At 34.1% G+C, this 20,448-nt stretch overlaps 1 protein-coding gene across 2 annotated transcripts; it reads right to left on the bottom strand.

Annotated features, from left to right (window-relative positions):
- Positions 1 to 545: 545 nt before the first annotated feature.
- Positions 546 to 16,630, bottom strand: LOC137922914 (uncharacterized). 2 transcript variants are annotated; one of them, XM_068766023.1, is made up of 6 exons: positions 16,565 to 16,630; positions 8,278 to 8,507; positions 6,998 to 8,077; positions 2,352 to 2,564; positions 1,232 to 1,531; positions 546 to 1,119 (listed from the first exon to the last, which is right to left on the bottom strand). In XM_068766023.1, the coding sequence occupies exons 1-6, from the start codon at positions 16,569 to 16,571 to the stop codon at positions 637 to 639; spliced, it is 2,313 nt and encodes a 770-aa protein (XP_068622124.1). In that variant the 5' UTR covers positions 16,572 to 16,630; the 3' UTR covers positions 546 to 636. The 2 variants fall into 2 exon arrangements, with proteins under 2 accessions (XP_068622124.1, XP_068622125.1); XM_068766024.1 differs by lacking the exon at positions 1,232 to 1,531.
- Positions 16,631 to 20,448: the final 3,818 nt, after the last annotated feature.

The raw sequence follows: 20,448 nt of genomic DNA, 5'->3' as shown, positions 1-20,448 counted from the left end.
TGAATCGTCGAAACCATTCCTCCGCGGTTCGAAGTGATAGAGTACCATCCCCCAAAACACCATTAATCTCACGGAACGTTTCTCTAGCGGATTTACCTTTAACGAAGGAAAACTTTAAAATAGCGCGAATTTCGGCGTTAGTGAACTCCATGTTTACACGTCTATAACTGTTGAACGCAATATCCAAACTAATCATGCATAGCGTCGTTTTGTAGGTTATGTCAAGACCTTTCAAATTATGTATAGTATTGCCAGATACGAGCTCTGTAGCGCTTTGTACATAGCCGCGAAATTCAAAAGACAAAAAGGCGGAAGGGAGATATTTGACAACCTATTATGTTACTTTGACTCGTCTAGGGATTTAGGATTAGGAGAAATATCGAGCAGAGCCATGGATCGCTGTTGAACCGTGAACTTACTAATTATTCTGGATATAATAGAAACTTTGAGGGTATGAAAACAGTAAATGACAGTTACAAGTAGTACAATTTCGTATAAATCGTAAGTAAAATTTATTTTATGTAATAAAAGTACAAACTATTTAATACTGCATATCGACGATCGGCGTTAGTGAAATAAATATAAAAATTGTATAAAATTTATTGCATTCGTATTACATGCAAGTGTCGCTTCGTTCTATTTCAATTCGTATTTTTTTTTAAAATAACTTTTCGCGAATTCAGGGTTGAGCCTGTTCCAAGGCAAGAAGATTTTCAATCCGTCCGCCTGAAGCGTGGACTGAAGGACCTGGCGCTGGCAGGACACGTTGCACATAAAGTCACAGGTGCGCGTGCGCGGGTTGAAGTGAAGTCCATCGGAGCAAGCGACGAGAGTGAGCTTAGATCCTTCGCATCTCCAGAACTTGTCGCATTCGGTTTCGTGTGGCCAGGGGAGCACATTGCAACTGGTCTCGCATTCGTTCACATTCGGTGGGTTAGGAGAAATTGTTCCTCCGTCTTCACCGCCGTTACCTCCTTCACCAGATCCACCTCCTCCACCGCATCCACCGCCTCCTCCTCCACCACCAGATCCACCGTCTCCACCCTCGCCTCCAGATCCACCGTCTCCGCCTCCTCCTCCATCAGCTGCACAACCAGCATTCTCGGGCCAATCGCAAACCTGTAATGAAATTAAATGTTAAAACTAATAAAGAAACTAATCTCGTTTAGATGGTTAAAGAAATTTATCAGAAATTTTTCGAAACCAACAACCGCAAGAAATATAAACTCACCTGTAGTTTGGGGTTAAAATGTGTTCCACGCGGACAGTCACGCTCTACTTTGTCACCGTTCACACAGTAGTAGAACTTGCTGCAGTTCTGTTCGTGAGGAAGCAGGTGGTGGATGCTGAAGTTTGCGGGACAACCGTTCGGCAGTAAGCCACTGCCGTCGCCTCCTCCTCCACCACCAGATCCTCCATCTCCACTTCCTTCTCCACCAGATCCACCGTCTCCATCCCCACCTCCAGATCCACCGTCTCCGCCTTCACCTCCATTAGCTGCACAACCAGCATTCTCAGGCCAATCACAAACCTATAATTAAATACGTTTAGATTATTTAACTGTAATCAATAGTAATACATTTTAAGTGCGAGTAAATCATAAAAAAATTGAAACAATATAATATTTGAATATTATTTAGTGATATATTCGTCGCTATGTCCAGCTGTTCGAAGCAGGCGAAATTGTTAGCGAATGAAATACATGAATATACGTATAAAACATAAGTAAATGATATAAAATAGATGACTACATGTAAATTCTTCTTTTACGTCTAGAACAGTGTTTCCCAAAGTGGTCTATATCGACCCTAGGGGTCTAAGACAAACTGTAAGGGGTCTACGTCAGCGAAAAAAAATTTGGGGGTCCATAAAATGAAAATGGGGGTCTACGATAGTGGATCTCAACACATACACTGATATTATAATATCAAAACATTTACATTATATTACATTATTATATATGTTTATAAAATTGTGTAAGTTGTAGGATGTTGGTATTCGCTTTGTGGTCGCAATACATTTTGAACATACACTAAACTTCACTACAGTTAGAAATTTACAGGAAATCAATATCAGGTAAGTAGGGGGTCTACCCAACACGGAAAAACATGGCAAGGGGTCTACGACACAAAAAAGTTTAGGGAACTCTGATCTAGAACAAAACATTCAGTTTCGTGGTAATCATAGTTTGGAAGAAAATTTCGTTATATGATTATTGATACTAAAATAAATTAATGAATCAATTGTAATGCGCCAGAAATTCCATTTGCCTGGTGAAACGCTGGGCTAATCCGAAATTAACTTATCTTCGGATTATCGTAATTAACGATAGTAGGTGATTAGATACATACCTGAAGATTAGGGTTGAAATGTGTGTTCTCAGGACAATCTCTTTCAACTTTTTCACCGAAAACGCAGTAGTAGAACTTCGAGCAGTTGTTCTCATGCGGCAGTAACTTGTGGATGTCGAAGTCTGAGGGGCAGCCGTTGTCTAGTATATCGGGAGGTCTGTTGCTGCCGCCATCAGAGCCGGCGCATTGAACATTTTCCGGCCAATCGCATACCTGCAAATTTAGCAAATTCGTAATTTAAAAAAAATACTGTCACATTGTACTGCTTAAATAAATGTTGTTAATGTATTTATGTATTTATGAATCTGGAAATCCTAGCTTCGTGTAGGAGTTTCGCTGCGAAATTGTCTCAGAAATGAGGAGAATCTAAATCCATAGAAGAAACTAGACCATCGACAACACTAGAAGAATTGCCGACGTTCATCGGCTAAAAAAAGAAGTACATCTAATATATAAAATTCTCGTGTCCCGGTGTGCGTGATTGAAACGAAACGGCTTGACCGATTTTCGTGAATCTTAGCGTGCATAACGGCCAAGGTGGAGAATCGGACAACAACTATTTTTCACCCCCCTAAATGTTAAGGGTGGTCCAAACCTAATTTTTTTGAAAAAAATTTTGTTTATATTTTTCACTACTCAACGATCAACCCTTGCTTTTTATTTGTTTATAAAAAACTTTAATTTTTTGGAAAAAAAAGTTTTGCGGGATCAGCTAGTTTATATTTAACTTCAGGTAAGGCTTGGGACTTTCCCAAAAATCGTAGTGATGATCAATCTTGTGATGCCCGCTTCAAGTGACTTCCCGCGGATTCCATTAATTATGTCGTCGATACACCCAGCGGTGGGCCTGACCACATGCACGCCACTTAGTATCTTTTGGCCCAAATGACCGTAAGGATGCACATATACAGAATATATAGGTTATTTTAAAATACTGTAATTTTAACAAAACGAAGGAGATGCTAAAAACATTTTGCAAATTAACAACACAAACTAAATGCTTACTGTAAACAAACAAATAATTTTATTTTTAACAATCAAATGTTTGTGTTCAGTTACAATTTTTGAAAAATTGCTTTAGTCAAAGATACTTAAATCTTTATTAAATTCAGATACATTGATATATAGGAACATTACACAGGTACACATATCGATTTAAAATAGGTGTAAAAGGTTGGTTGCTAGTGACGGAACGCAAAATCATGCGGAAGATCTTGGGACCAGCGAGAAATCAAGACGGATCACACACAGCCAAATATCATTGGCGAATATAAAGCTCAACGAATCCGCTGGCTTGGTCACTTGGAGCGAATGGGATCGGATCGGAGCGTGAAGGTAGCGTACCTGGAAAAACCGAAGGGTCGAAGACCAGTGGGTAGACCCAGGTATCGCTGGATCGATCGCGTTGAGGCAGACTTGCGCGAATTGAATGTCAACCAATGGCAGACGATGGCGCAAGATAGAGGAAAGTGGAAGTCTCTCGCTTCGGAGGCCAACACCCACTTTGGGTCACTGAGCCAGCGGAGTAGTAGTAGTAGTAGTAAAAGGTTGAAAAAGGTGAATGTTCATTTGCTGTCAAGCAATATATGGTACACCCTATCCAAAAATCAATTGTTTCAGAAATAAGTGTAAATAGGCGTTTTTAAAATTCGAATTACAACATATGTTATTAAAAATATTATTTTGTACTGCCAGAAATTATCGGCATGTCGTATTAAAATGTAATCAATATATCATATTTGAGAGTGATTACTTTATAAAAAGTGATTGTAAATAGGAAGAAGAGGCTTTAATAGTGCAAATGTATCCCTGATTTACTGTTAAAAGATCTATACACACTGTAAACAGTATAAATACGTCATACATTAGGACTATATTTAGTGTTAAAAAACAGGTTTTTTCAATTAAAATAACATGGAAAATAATACGTTGATTTGTTGAGATATTTCAAAGCAATGATACTGATATATCTGTATGATAGTTCGTATTGAGATCCCGGAATAATACTTGTAGAAAAGGAACAAGCTGATATTCATAGGAAAATTATTAGGTTAACTAATAAGAGTCGAAAATTCAAATTAAGACGTGTCATCATGACCCTCCTTCAAAGTATGTATATTAAATATGTCAACAAAAGGATTTGTACCCAAAAATTATATAAGATATTTTAATTATGGAACCAAAACATTACATATTTCGATTATGGTAAACCTGAAAACGATTTTAGATAAATTATGATAAATAATAACTAATAAAACTCGTAAATCGTTACAATTTAAGGCAATCTCATTTCAGGGTTATCAGTTCCAACAGAAGCCATTGCTTTATCGTTTCCTTCTTAATCAGTCATAACGCTCGGAATCAATTAATTTTACACATTCGCGGATTATAGATAATCCTTATCTCTCTATTGTTAATCTGATGATTTACTATTGAAAATATTTCCCAGAATATATCTATCTGACCATATTTTAAATATACATTTCAAAGTATTTCATCATGTAAAGCAACTTTATGAGTCTCTTGTATAAATAGTTGTTAATGGCGACAAAAAGCTGGTTGACACGGAATGGTTAGGTCCCCGCTAAGAAAAGAACTAAGGTATCCCTTGTCTGTCGTAAAAGGCAACTGCATTGAGTTTCGTTCAATACAAACCCGAGAAAGAAAACAAAAGCAAGGATATCGGTGGAGGTATAGTTCCTCCGGGGATATTTTGGAATAGTACTGAAGAGCAAATGAGAGTTCCATAGGAGATCCGTCGACCCCTTCAAAGGTACCGAAGACTACCGTTGAGGGGATTTTAGTGGGTATATATCATATACCCTTTCCACAAGGGCAATGTACATTATGTCCACCCAGAAGATTTTTCCCCAATAAAAAAGTCTCATGAAAATTTCACCACGTTGACAAGTCTTACGCTATCCTCTCTAGTGTTTACCCTAGACCTTGACAATCCATCGGTATTTACATTAAGAAAATGTCCACCTGATACCTAAAAAAAAGTTCCCTATTAAGAGGATCGACAACATAGTTAAGATGATGAAGTCGATGGATGGAAATTAGAAGTATTTTATAATATTTCAATTATGTGTCTTTGATAAAGACAAGACCTCGAGTTGGTAGACGAGACGTGAGTACACCCCTCACAAGGTGAAATGACGGTATGGCTGCAGGAAGTCGCTAACAGTGTACGACCAGTCATTGTGACTATCCTCTGGTATAATGTAGTCATTCTTGAAGTCAAAATCTTTCCCAATACCAATGACAATTTACATGAATGAATTACGTCCTCCTATCCTTATTTCTGAGCAATGGTAACCTAGCGATAGAGGACTAAAACTTGCGATCGTAGGTCGCGGTTTCGATTCCCAAGTTTAAGTATGATGTATAATTTATACTTTGTGAGTCTAATTATAGGATTGCCACTACTCATAAACAAGTTTCCAGAGGATGGACAGCAGCGTCCTCTGCATACCATGACACTACGATCAGTAAGCCCCCTGTCAAGAGTGTGGATCTTTCCACTGGACTTCACATAGATATCTTTGGTGGGAGGCCTATACCTTGCAATGTCTCATTGGAAATCTATGGTAAATGTTGGGCATGACGTCATACGATTGAAATGATGATAAAACAAAATCACAGATTAAAAATAGCATAGTCTTTCACTTTGACGTTTTATTTTTTTTCGTTTCTGTTATTCGTATTGTGTGCGATAATTATATTGTTATTATGATAATTTCTTTCATTCAATATACTAAAATCTTTATTTTAGATTAGTGTTTTAAGAAAAGATACGATTATAATTCATTCAATGAATATTTTAAGCCCCCATTTCCCGTTAAAACATTTAGATATCTCCAATCCCTCTGATAGTAACATATCACTGAAACTAACTATCGACGGCAATATGGACTATAAACCAGCTAAATCAGATTTGTGTAAAAACCCAGGAAATGTAGTTTTCTCTCTCTTTCATCGCTCAAAACTTATCTATTCTTTTTTAAAAAATTGAATAGTACTCCTTTCATTTTTCCAATAATAACATATGAAATTGTTAATTTCGACAAATCAAGGCGGTGATTAAGCGTGTCTCATGAGGAATGTTTGGGGTCAAAATCTACTCCTATTTTCTTCATTATAATCACCATGCACTACTGGATATCTAATATATAAACTTCTCGTGTCACGGTGTTCGAACTTGAACTCCTCCGAAATGGCTTGACCGATTTTTACCAAATTTTACATACGCATTCAGTATGTCTGAGAATCGGCTCCTATCTATTTCCCATACCCCTAAGTGATAAGGGTGGTCCACCCCTAAATTTTATTTTTAATTTTTTAGACAATTTTTTGGGTTTTTATTTTATTATGATACAGCATACAAAAATACATACAAACCTAAATTTTCACCCCTCTACGATCAACCCTTATCTTACATTTGTTAATTAAAATCTTTTTTTTTTTTTTGCAAAACAACGTTTACGGGATCAGCTAGTAGATCTATAAAGTTCTTGCAGGATCGGTTGGAAGGAGCCTGCTTCCAGAGTTCTACGAGGATCTTAATAAAGTGGTTTGTCTACCACGTGGGCCATACTACGTTGTTGCTTGTGGTTTTAGTTATATAGAGTAAGTTAATAACTTACTTGTATTACAGGATTGAAGTGAGTCCCTGGAGCACAGGAGCGCTCCACTTTCTTCCCGTGGACGCAGTAATAGAACTTGGCGCAGTCAGTTTCGTGTGGCAGCAACTTGTGGATGTTGAAGTCTGCGGGACATCCATTATCTAGCAAACCGTCTTCTGGTTTAGTTGTTGGCGCGGGAGTTGTCGTTGTGGTTGTCGGTGCTTGAGTAGTAGTGGTTGTAGTTGTTGTGGGCGCCGGTGTAGTTGTTGTCGTTGTGGTTGGCTCGGGAGTTGTTGTTGTGGTTGTGGGTGCTTGAGTAGTAGTGGTTGTAGTTGTTGTGGGCGCCGGTGTAGTTGTTGTCGTCGTTGTTGGCTCGGGAGTTGTTGTTGTGGTTGTGGGTGCTTGAGTAGTAGTGGTTGTAGTTGTTGTGGGCGCCGGTGTAGTTGTTGTCGTTGTGGTTGGCTCGGGAGTTGTCGTTGTGGTTGTCGGTGCTTGAGTAGTAGTGGTTGTAGTTGTTGTGGGCGCCGGTGTAGTTGTTGTCGTTGTGGTTGGCTCGGGAGTTGTCGTTGTGGTTGTCGGTGCTTGAGTAGTAGTGGTTGTAGTTGTTGTGGGCGCCGGTGTAGTTGTTGTCGTTGTAGTTGGCTCGGGAGTTGTTGTTGTGGTTGTGGGTGCTTGAGTAGTAGTGGTTGTAGTTGTTGTAGGCACCGGTGTAGTTGTTGTCGTTGTGGTTGGCTCGGGAGTTGTTGTTGTGGTTGTGGGTGCTTGAGTAGTAGTGGTTGTAGTTGTTGTAGGCACCGGTGTAGTTGTTGTCGTTGTGGTTGGCTCGGGAGTTGTCGTCGTGGTTGTCGGTGCTTGAGTTGTAGTGGTTGTGGTTGTTGTGGGCGCTGGTGTTGTAGTAGTTGTGGTCGTAGTAGGCGCCGGTGTAGTAGTAGTTGTGGTTGTTGTGGGCGCTGGTGTTGTAGTAGTCGTGGTCGTTGTAGGCGCCGGTGTGGTCGTTGTAGGCACAGGTGTAGTAATAGTTGTAGTCGTTGTAGGTGCCGGTGTAGTAGTGGTCGAACTTCCAGGCAGGTTGCAGTTTGCCATGGCAGGATGTACGCACACCTTTGAACAGAACACATTACTATAATAGGGAGAGTGAGCATTTTTACACATTTATTATATTATTTGGTCAAAGTACTTTCATTTATTTAGTAATTGATTATTAATATAATTTTTTCAAAATTCGGTAGCTTTAGCCTGGATGAATATAGATAGAAACAGACAATTAGGTTTGTGATAGAATTGCTTTCACAAAACCTTACCTGCAGTTCAAAAGAGAACTGAGTGCCGGGCGCGCAGTTCCTTGGAGTCGTCCATTTCATGCCATACTCGCAGTAGTAGAACTTCGCGCAGTCGTATTCATGGGGCAGCAGGAAATGTCGCTGATCGCTTGGACAGGCTTCGTAAGGTACGAGATTATTTTTTCCATACAGCTCCTCTCCCTGCGGCCTACCCTGAACTAGCACCAGGGCGGCCAGGAAAAGAAATTTCCCTGGAACAAATTAAGATATTTTCTTATAGAACTTATTTTTTCACGGTAAATTATGGGTACGAATAATATGTAATCTATGACCAAGTGATTTTATATTACTGTTTATACTCGTAAATATATTTTTTTTAATTTATTCATTATTATGTATTCATATATTCATTTCATTGAATATATGAATACACATATGTTTTTATGAACTACATAAAAGGCTCAGTTATTGGCGACCTTTGGTACACCTGTCTGATTTTTGGGACTGGGGCGCTTGTTATCTTTTATCGATTTTTTGTCATTCTTTTTATTTTTACACTCTTCTATGTCACTCTTCTTAAGATCTTTCTTTCTTCCTCTTACATTCTATAACCATTCTATTTATTTATTACTACCAAAATGTTATTACAAAATTCAAATTAAACAAACACAAATTAATTATAAAACATATCTCTGAATCTGTTTTGTTGTTGAGCTAAATATAATTTTAATTGACATATTTTCTTTTTTTGGCAATTCTGTAGATGAAAATGTTTTCTCTCTGATCGATACGATAGTACAAAATTTGAAGTTTAATAAAATTGAAAAGTGTATGTACAATCTCATGCCTTTATATCGTGTAAAAAAAACTTTTGTATAATTGTATGAAAAGAGTGTATTCCCTATTGCTAGTTGATTGTTGCTAAATGATTTGCTTCTTGATTATATTTTAGCATGATCCTATTCTTCTTCTTCTATGCTTCTCTTGTTACCTGGTTTTTTTATTTTGCCGCTATTTCTTTACAATTTGCGTAGTACAACTCGTGGGTGATTGAACACGCAAAAGTCTGTGTGTGGTAGTGTGCAAGCGAGGCAGCACTAGTGTTTAATGTTTGACGTACTCTTGGCGGAAGTGAAAGAAGGTAAGAGAAAATACCTTTAGAATATTTGACGGTAAACAAAAATGAGCTCTATCAAGAAAATAATTCACTTCGACAAGGATTAACATAAATAAAGATAATTTTGTTATGTTTTTATCTACGTTTCGTAAAATTAGTATATCTGTGTACAACTGTAAACGGTATTGTATACACTTCTATGTAATGTCTAAAAACTATCTTGTAATATATTTAAGAAGTTCATTCAATAAAAATTTACACAAAAATCCTATAACAAAGTGTAAGATTTTTAAGTGGTGTAAAGCTCCTATATAAAGAACATTGTAAGTCACAAGATAAAGAGATACGCTCAACGAGACGCGTTGGGAATCCCCGTAGTTTTAAATTGAAGGTTGTCGTAATATGGGATCTCATGTTCTTATCAAATTGGGATTCCCCGGCATTCGTATAGTTACATAAGACGTCATAGATTTCGTTCTAGACTGAAAAGCAGTTTTACCCTAAGGATATCTTTGAATGGGTTGGCGATGGCAGTGTGGTATTGTGGTAAGCGGAGGTGTGAGTTATGTAAGATTGTATCTCAGGAATCGAACCAGTGACCCAGGATCGCAAGTCGCAGTCCTCAACCACTGGGCTATCATCGTTCGATTACATAATTGGTCATTATAAATGAACCAAAGTGGACATTGACTTGTATAAATAAACAGTCATTGTTTTGTCCAGGTTTTGCGGTTGAATAAAAAATATATACATTTTTTTATTATAGCAACACTAGAGATGGGAGGAAATGAAAAATACCATGTGATGCATATGATGTAAGAATACAATGTAACAATTAAAAAATCCCCGTTAAGTATGCCAAGCCTGAAGTAGAGCTAGTCGTAAAATAGCTCTCCATTACAACTTGATAACTGTTTAGATTATTTATCCACCATATCAGAGCCGTAACGTATTGAAATTCATTCGATATGATAGCATAATACATGTATATAGGTACACTAGTAAATTTAAGACGTAGTGATTTCTGTAAATAAATAAAAATAAACTTGCTGTACCTTCTTTTCGGGTCCAAAAAATGTCTTATTCGTATTTTATTGTATAACAAATTATAAAGCGTCGGGTAAATTTATATCATACTAAATTAAGTTTTTTTAAGCTTTTGTTCTAACAAAAGGCATGTTCTAACAAAGGCCTAATTTCAAGCAAAAAAAAAATTACAAACCTTTCAGAGTTTGATTTTATTTTTTGTCGCTAGATGGCGCTGTACGAACTAATATAAATTTAATTTTAACGTTGACTTTAATGACCTTATAATATCTTACTGAGCAGTGGTAGCCCAAACATAAGGACTGAGACTTGAGATCCTAGGTCTTGGGTACGATTCCCGAAATATAATTCAAAATTTGTTAATTCCTTATATAGGATTGCAACTGCTCAAAAACAAGTTTCCAGAGGATGAGCAGCAACGTCCTCTGCGCACCATAATACCACACTGTGTGGTGATGTGGTGAAGCGTGGTGATTATGGCATAACCATCTATAGATATCATTCGGGGACGACTATACCTTGCAGTGGGTATCTATGGACTAAAATGATCTTATATATCAGGGCTGGCCGAGCTCTTTGATAGTTCGAGCCAACGTTCGAAATTTGAAAATTTTCCCAAGCGATTTTATGCGCATTCAAACATGGAAACGTCAAATCAACAAACATCAAATAAGGATATTACAAAAATTATATCTGTTGAAATTATATAAGAAAAGTACTAAATTTTTGTATTGAAGTTACATATAATGGAACACGCATATGACAACACTCCTAATAATACTTAAAATGCAGGTTAATTATGATCGGTGTTTGGATTTCGCTATGGTCGAATAATAATAATAATTATTCACACCAGTAATTTGTTTAAATTTCCCATGACCTGACATAGGTAATATAAATGATTTTGAAATAATTCGACAATCAATCGGAGCCAAAAATAATCGATCGAGATGCATGTTTGGCCACGCCTGTTATGTAATAACGCAATTTTGTCTTTGAATTTGACTTATAAACTTTTTTTCAGGTAGACGATCCTTTTTGTACGAAAGATAAGCTACTTTTGATACAGCATAATCATATTTAAAGTACTTTTCCTGATCATTTCAGCTATAGTCCTTTTACTACAGGATATTCCTCTTATTGAGATTTTTAATAAAATCGATTGGGAGTGATCATCTTGAATATTTTAACGAAGTTACCAAAGTTATGTCTGTTCATGTACAGATAAATTTTCTTAAAGTCTTCTTCACCAAAGTCGACTTGTTCACCATATTTGCGTGGTCTTTGTGTATATACATTTTAATATTGAAAATCGGAATATGTCTATATATATGAATATGGTTTGGAAGACAACACCGCCACATCCTCAGGAATTTTATACAATTTCTCGTATGTCTTCAAAATGCAGTTGATTTAATATTATAAAAAAGGTTTAATGGCATTATTATTTATTAATACTTGATTACAAAAGAATGCGGAAGTGATTTAATAATCAGTCAGTTGACTTTCGAGTACTTATGATTATATTGAAGAATAATTTAGAATTGTGTAATAATGTTAACTTATATATATATATATATGTATACTTGTCCTCTATAATTTTCAAGTGTTTGCGATATAATTATTGGATGTTGCATAATATATTTTATACATAAATAATATTTAGATTATTCAAACAAGTTATTTACATGTGAAGACATTAAGTTATTTAAAAATTTATATGTATTAACGCGACCGGAAAGTAATGTCGTTTCTGTCTACATATTTTACAGAAAAAGCATTGAAAATTTGTATACTAGATGGCAAAAGGTTGTTGATAACGAAGGTGAATATATTGTTGATTAGAAATAAAAACTTGTTAACAACGCAATCGTGTGAATTTAGTTTAAGAAAGCGACATTACTTTTCAGTTCCTCTAATACTTTGGAAACAGCGATTTAATCTCCGATGTAGTTTATTACATCATAAATTACATTATGAAAAATATTGCTTGACGTTAGAATATATTGTTTTTGAAAAAAAAAATGGCGGAATATGGTGTGATTGCGGGAATTTGTCAAATTTTCTTATTTTCTTTATAGACACAGTGGGGGACCCACATATACCTCACCCAGAGCTAGAGGTCTTAGAGGTACATTTCTGATTCCATCTCGCAGGGAAATTCTGATCATACCCTCTCCATTGCTCTCTAGGTGACTTTGAATCTTTTCATAACACGCGTAAGCGACCACGTCTTATCACCCATCACCGACAACACACATTGGTCAAACACCTTCGTCTTCTAACATTGCAGAATTTTGGAAGTAAAGATTTTTAATGTCCTTTCCAATATGTTTTGAAGTTGTTTTATAAATATTAGAAAAATAAAGATAAGTTTCTTATATGAAACTTAAACTTGTATAAAAGAGCAGCTGGCTCTTTCCAACAGACCAGAGCTAGCCGTCGGCAGCTTGATGTGAATTTTAATGTTAAAATAATCGTCGATTAAAAAGCGTATGTAAATATCTACTTGAATAAATATATTTTGCATTTGAATACATTCCTCTAATTTCCAAGTTAATATGTTTCTACACTATACTCCCATGTAATATGTAATTAATTTAAAAATGCTTTAAACAACTTGTTAAAAAGTCTTTTTACAATGTAAAAGACTTATGTTATATATAGTGACACTCAGGAATTAATTTCTCTAACTTTTTGTCCCATTTGTGTGGCCTCTCGTTCAATTCCTGTAAGTGTGGGCAAGTAAGTCTTCTAGTTTACTTCGTTTATGCTTCACATTCTATTCCAGTCTTTTTCTTCCATCTTCCTGTACAATTTCTTTCATTCTTAACACTTCTTACGTACAACGCTTCTTATTTCTCTTCACCATTCTTTTGTTATCACAGATACGGTACATTTGTTATTTAACTAATCTTTGTTTTTATTTCAGATGACCTTTTCTTTTTTTTTACTTCCTGATTGTTTACGTATTTTAATTTTTTATTCTTGTCTGAATTATATTTTTCTCTTTTATCAGTCTTCTAACATTTTTGGAAGCGAAAACCAAATAAAACTCGACTACACTTGAGGTCTTTTTAAATCAAGCACGATAGGGACTATAGCTGTTTATTTTAAACGCAAGGCGTAATATAGGAGGTCGATTTTATTCTTTAACATCTCAATCTAATTAGGTTATTTATGTGAATAATAATTAAATTTAATAAAATAAAGGCTTTCATTGCCCCTATAACATATAAAAGGTTAGTCATTGAAAAGTTCTATCTCGATATTGTTCAAAGTTACGCCTTCAAAAAGTCTCTAAATTATTTGTAATAAACAAACTCGGATTTTCTTAAATAAAATGCTGCAAAATATTATTGGACTACCATTAACAAAAATAAAAACGCAAATTAAAAGTAATTTGATAGAAAAGGCTTATTATTTAATGAACGAATATTTAAATGTCAAGAATCCTTGGTAATGATGTCGCCTGATTATTTTGATTTCATTTAGGCTATATCTGATAATGTTCAAATATATCAATCTGTGTTAAACATTATTAAAAGCTTCTTCTACAAAACTATGATACTTTGGGAGTAAGAGTTAAAAATAATATAGATTACCAAACTAAATAGATAAAAAATTGACGATCAATTAGAGTTCTGTTAATAGTTCCAATGTTGAAGATATGTATTTTATCTTTTTTATTTTGAATATTATCGCTGTCATCTTCTATTTCTCTATCAAGCCAAATAATAAATTCAATTGCAAATGCTCTTAAACAGATATTATTTAATGGTTAAATTATATTTTCCAAAAATGTAAACATAATTACATTTAAGATAAGTTAGTTGATATTGTATAAGCGAGTCTTGAAATTGTAGATATGAGGTTCGAAGGTTTTTATTAAATTATTTCATATGACGCTTATATGAATGGCGTTTTAATATACCAATCTTACAATTCATACTATTTTCACTGATAATATTTTAAGTTACAAATTATTATTAAAAGTTTAATGTTGAAAATAAGATACACTAGATTTCAAATAGGACGTTATAAGACAATGTCTCCCAATGACATTGACAAAGTCGTCTGTCCAAAAAAACATCCGTACCTTTGTTTTTACAATTACATTTAATATTTCTGTATTTTTAAACGGTTTTATTTAGTTCGACCCGTACGGAATTTGTTTATTTGGGTCAAAATTAAAAATTGAAATTTAAGCACCTCCCCGTTCCCGTACGATGATTATGTCAAAATTTAAAAATTCAAGATGGACGCCGTTCCAATATGGCGGACTAGGTACATATTTTTCCACAACCACCACAATATGGGTATCAAAAAACCGTTTAACTTAAAAGTTTTTTAAATGTATTTATTTTTGATCACGTTATGCATATGACAATGTTTACTAAGCCTCTTAATGTATTCTAACGACACCCTAACAATGTCCAGTTTTTAAAATTACGTTTCATGCGACTTCCTCGTTTCTACTCCATATTGCTATCCTCATGTTGTGTGCCAGTATCTGTGCAACAGTTGCCGTATTCTTCTTGAGTCCCGTCCAAGCAATAAACACAATACACACAGAGTTCGTTCATTCTGGTAATATAACAAATGAATTCAATAAATACATTTTTAATTTTTCGAATACACAATGTCACTTTCATTTTGATATTTAATTTTTCGTTAGTTTAAAGAATGACAAAAAGTTCCACTTCTTGTACAAGGTTCTGTGTTAAATATTTCTATTGCGCTGTTGTATTTAAGATAATATTTTATCAGTATTTTCCAACATTTTTATGCCATTTTCCACCTAAACCTTTATAAAATTGTAACGTCCCCATATTTAACACAATTTTATATTAAAGCGAAAGAGTTAAACTCGTGTCGTGTGTGGAGAGTAGTTCTCGCAATGGGAAACAATGCTCTATATCATCGAACAGTCAATCTCTATCTGTTCTTTTTACGTCTTAGTATATAATGATAATCTTCCATCATCTTCTACTCATATATCTTCTTCGTTTATCTTCACCACTATTTTCTAAATATCCGTTTATCTCGTGCTTTCGGGTTTTTTTACCTATTTTCACCAACGTATTTCGTTCAATCTTCTATGTTAGTTACATGATCAATCTAATTTCATTTCACGTTTATTATTTGTAAAACAAAACTTTCCTTTGTTCGTTTAATTTGGAAATTTCACCATTTTTGAATTAAGAATTCTAACATTCTATTTTCCAGTATTTATTTGATTGTTTTGTTTTGATAACTGCCGGTATCTTAACTGTGCATACTCAATTATTCTTTCTTCTATAAGTCGGAAGTTGAATCTTTCATATAACTTCATGGGAAACTCAACCTTATTAACTTAATTTTTACTAAGTTTTATATCTTTGTTCCCGAATCAGTTGCATCGACTTCGTTTTTTAATCTCGATATTCCAATGCATTTTTTAAAACATTTTCTCCTATCTATCTATATTTAATTGTTACATGGCTTCCTTTCATTTCTTTTTCCTTTTTCCTTTTATTTCGAACAAATTCATTTAATTTTCCTTGGAAGTATTTGTATTTAAATTATATAATATTAATATTACAATATATGACGTCATATATGACGGAACCTGTGAAGGTTTACAAATAAGTGTATAGGTGAAAAAAAAGTCGAAAAGGTTGGGCTTGTAATACGGATCGAGAATTAAATTTGAATATCTTGCATGTTGACGTGCAGATTTATTTTGTTTTTCTTCTTGTTAATCTGCTTACTTCTTTGTGTTGTATTCCTCACTACTGATTGTAAGAGTTTTTAGAAAGTTTGTCTTGTTGCTACTCTCTGTGTCGGTCTTCGGCGGTGTGTATTGCTTCGGCTAATGTGGTATCAAGCTAGGTAGGATAAGCGCATGACCCTGCGACCTCATGGTCGCTGTTCATTTATTTTTCCGGTGATGTAATTTTTTTTTTCTATTTTTCATCGTTTTACCTGGCTATGTTATCGATATACTAAAACTGCATTGTGAGTTGTATTTTTGTATAATTTCATATTTAGAAAAAAACAAATTTGGCATTGGATTCGTAGTTAATAATATCATTTTTAAAATCTAAATTCGTCCTATTTACAAATATAATTTTTGAAGTAAATTAAAAAAAATCAACATACCAAACATAGCACCACCCGATGCGAATAGCGTTATAAATACCACCACTTATTATTTTACAAGACTTCGTAATGACACTGCGCAGATTTGGTCCCGTATTTAAATACGTATTCAATCCACCCTCGCCACTGATAGGTACGATAAGTTCGTATTGCTTGTAGATAATTAGATAAGGACATGACGTATCATTAATTGCGAAGAATTACAGATTCAGTACGTTTTCTTACTTACAACTTGACAAACACAGTTTCAGGCTAAATAAATACATTTAAAAAACTTGTAAGTTAAACGGTTTTTGATACCCATATTGTGGTGGTTGTGGAAAAATATGTACGTAGTCCGCCATATTGGAACGGCGTCCATCTTGAATTTTAAATTTTGACATAATCATCGTGTTTCACTAGTGTAGCCCTTTCATTTGACACCCATATTGAGGGGGTTAAGGAAAAATATGTAATCCGCCTTTTTCCGCCGTTTTATTTATTTTTCTTCTCTCCCCATATATGGCATCCTATTTTATGCTAGAAGAGTTTCACATCTTTATCTGATAAGAATCTACAACAAACTTACAAATTTTATGTTTCCTTTATGTGTTATTTTTTTTAAGTGAGCCATATTCAAGTGTACATGAAAAAATATTTCTTACGTGGTTTTACATGTCTGTATCATGTAACTATACAAATATATACAGGTTTAATAAAATTACTAATATTTTTGTAATTTACATATAGTGTTAAATCGTATGTTAACGTGGGTTTTCTTTGTTTCATTTGTATACAGGGTGATTGGTTATTTGTATAAAAGCTTTAAAGGTGTGAATGTATAGCTAATATATAAATAAACAATTATAAAGTAAAATAAAACAGAAAATGAATGAATTCACATGACTGATAAAAAGCTAGAGAAGGTTGAATGTATAGCATTAACCTTTTATAGATATTACATGGATTAATCTTTTTTTTTATAAAAATGAAATTCAAAATAAAGTAGGCATTTGCATGTGCTTTTGAATTGTCGATTATTTTAACTTTATAAGCAGAGTTGAGAAGAGCAAGCCAGAAACTCAGCAGTTGCTCTTTTGAAATGAAATTTAACAATGCATTCAAATGAGTCATCTAAGTTTCACATATGTCACCAAACTATAAACTCTTGAATGATATAATAAAATTTATTTAATAATATACCTTTAATTTTAGATTTTAAATTGATTTGAAAGTATGAGATATCTTGTGGAACTTTATTATATATGTATACACTCAGACGTATGTAGTATTTGTAAACTTTTTAAACTTGAAGTTTAGACTTTTCGAGTGCATTTTTATTTCTTGTATTTATTAAATCTGTAACTATTTTTCATATAAGGTTGTAAACTATTTAATAATACATTATTTAAAATGAATTGCGAAGCATTCGTTAGAATAAAAATTTCTTTAAAAACATCTTTCAGTGAACCTCTAGTTTTAAAGTTATAAATATCATGTACAACTATTTTCTGTAAGATAAATATAGAATTAATATCGGTGACATTGCCCGATATAATACCGTTAGAGAAAATGCGATAGACCAATATTTTCTGACAGTAAATCTACAGGGAAAGATAGTAAATAAATACATTTAAAAAACTTTTAAGTTAAAGGGTTTTTTGATACCCATATTGTGGTGGTTGTGGGAAAAATATGTACCTAGTCCGCAATATTGGAACGGCGTCCATCTTGAATTTTAAATTTTGACATAATCATCGTGTTTTACTAGTGTGGCCTTTTCATTTGATACCCGTTTAATATGTAATCCGCCATTTTGTATCGGCGGCCATCTTAGATTTATAATGTTATTGATTTTATTATATTGTATTGTCATTTAAATTAAATGTGTGTACCAAATTCCAGATCAATCTGACAACGGGAAGATGCTTAAATTTCAATATCTAATTTTGACCCAAATAAACAAATTCCGTACGAGTCGAAATAAATAAAACCGTTTAAAAATAATTAATTTTAATATGTAGTAATAATAATTTTGAAAACGATTTTTCTTACTACATTATAATTACGTTGTTTATTATTTCTTATGCTTTTCTTAATACATTTAATTTAACTTTAAACTAAATTAAACTTATTAAATTAAATTAAACTTAACTTATGCATTTCTGAATACATTTAATTTTAAGTTGGTAGACGCGGCGTGGGCAAACTTCCCACTAGGTGGAGCAACAAAATAAGATCGTAGGAGGTCTCTGTATGCGGGCAGGGCAAAAGCTCGTGGCAATCTTTGAGGAAAGCCTTGCTGTGGGCATCTATCAACTAAAAAGAAAAAATGTTCACCTATTTAACCCTTAAATGCATAATGATGTAAAACTACAACGTACCATTTAAACGTAAAATGAGTAGTACACTTAAAAGTAAATGCATAGTGTTGTATATCTGTAACATAAGGTTTTTTTTATAAAATATCTATAAAAATTTTATATACATTTTTTTTCTATTTTTCCCTGCATTTTAGTGTACTTATCTGCAAGATAAATATTTTTTTTAAGTCTAAATAAAAGTCATGCATTTAAGGGTTAAACTACGCAAGTATTTAACCATCTACAGAAATGTAAGGTAGGTCGTACTATATGTTATAATCTATTGTATCATATGATTCACGCGTTTAGTTCAATTATAGTTTCGCCACTTGAATATAAGGACGTCGAAGTAATAAATCGTGTACATGTTACACGTTTATCATGCAAACATCGGGACTTTGATGATAAAACAATTAAAGGACTCTTGAAAGAAAGTTGTGTAACTTTTAATATATTTGATATAGACGGATGACATTGCGCCGAGCACAAGCGGAACCGCACCTCACGTTGCGTCTCTATAAATCTCTCACATCAGCCCAGGTTCGAATAGAAAGGGATCCGGGTATAGTGTCCACGCATACTCTCAAATATGGATACCTTGTAATCAGTGGCGTAGCTAGGGGGTGGCGAGCGGGGCGGCCGCACCAGGCACCACAAGCAGGGGAGGCACCAAAGTTGAAAAAAATTTTTTTGAATTGTTTTTTTTTGGAATGATGAATAATGAAATGTTAAAAGAAAACCATAATTTAATTTATTATAAACCATAATTTATTTTATATTAAAAAGAATATCGAATTATACTATTTTTTGGCTAAAAAAGTTGTTAAGTAATATGATTATTAAAAAAAGTAAACGGTTACAAATTATAATATACACAGTGTTTAAGCCTTTCATTCGCAAAACACATAAAGTGTTTTTTAAAAGGGCCCTAAATCACAAAAACACATATCTGTGTTTCAAACTAGTCGACACTATTGATTTTGAAAATGTGATTAATGACTTTGCAGGCCAAAAAGCGAGGAATGTTCGTTTTTAAATTTTCTCAATAAATTTTATTAAGATCTAATGTTATTTTATATACATTTATTATTATTTTGAACCAAAAAAATATATATTAACTACATTCTGTTCTGAATTTTGAAATTATTTAGACTCTTTAGGGAGGGGGCACCAAACCCCAATCTGCCCCAGGCCCCAAATACCATAGCTACGCCACTGCTTGTAATATAACGCTGTTCTTCTTCTGTTCATGAATGACCTATCGACGCCGTGTCTACCTGCTTGTGATATGAACATTTCGACCACAACGGCCATTGCTTGCACGAGTGATGAGCAATTCTCCAAGCCACACCAGTGATATTGGTTCTTCTGTAAATCTCCTTATTTCTAGATCTCGCAGCTAAACTCCGAGTATAGCCTTTTTTTTATAGCCCCCGCTATTGGGAGCCTCTCGTACCCCTGTTTTGTTTGGGACAGGGACTTTATTTACAAATAATTTTTTCATGGTTTTATCTTTATTCTACACTCACTTTCATTCTTCTC

Source organism: Battus philenor, unplaced genomic scaffold (assembly GCF_028537555.1).
Source record: "Battus philenor isolate CCGP_79_NKW_IND1 unplaced genomic scaffold, ilBatPhil1.0.hap1 SCAF_20, whole genome shotgun sequence".
NCBI lineage: Eukaryota > Metazoa > Arthropoda > Insecta > Lepidoptera > Papilionidae > Battus > Battus philenor.
The sequence above is the reverse complement of the archived record's forward strand: the minus strand, read 5'-3'. Positions and strand labels throughout refer to the sequence as shown.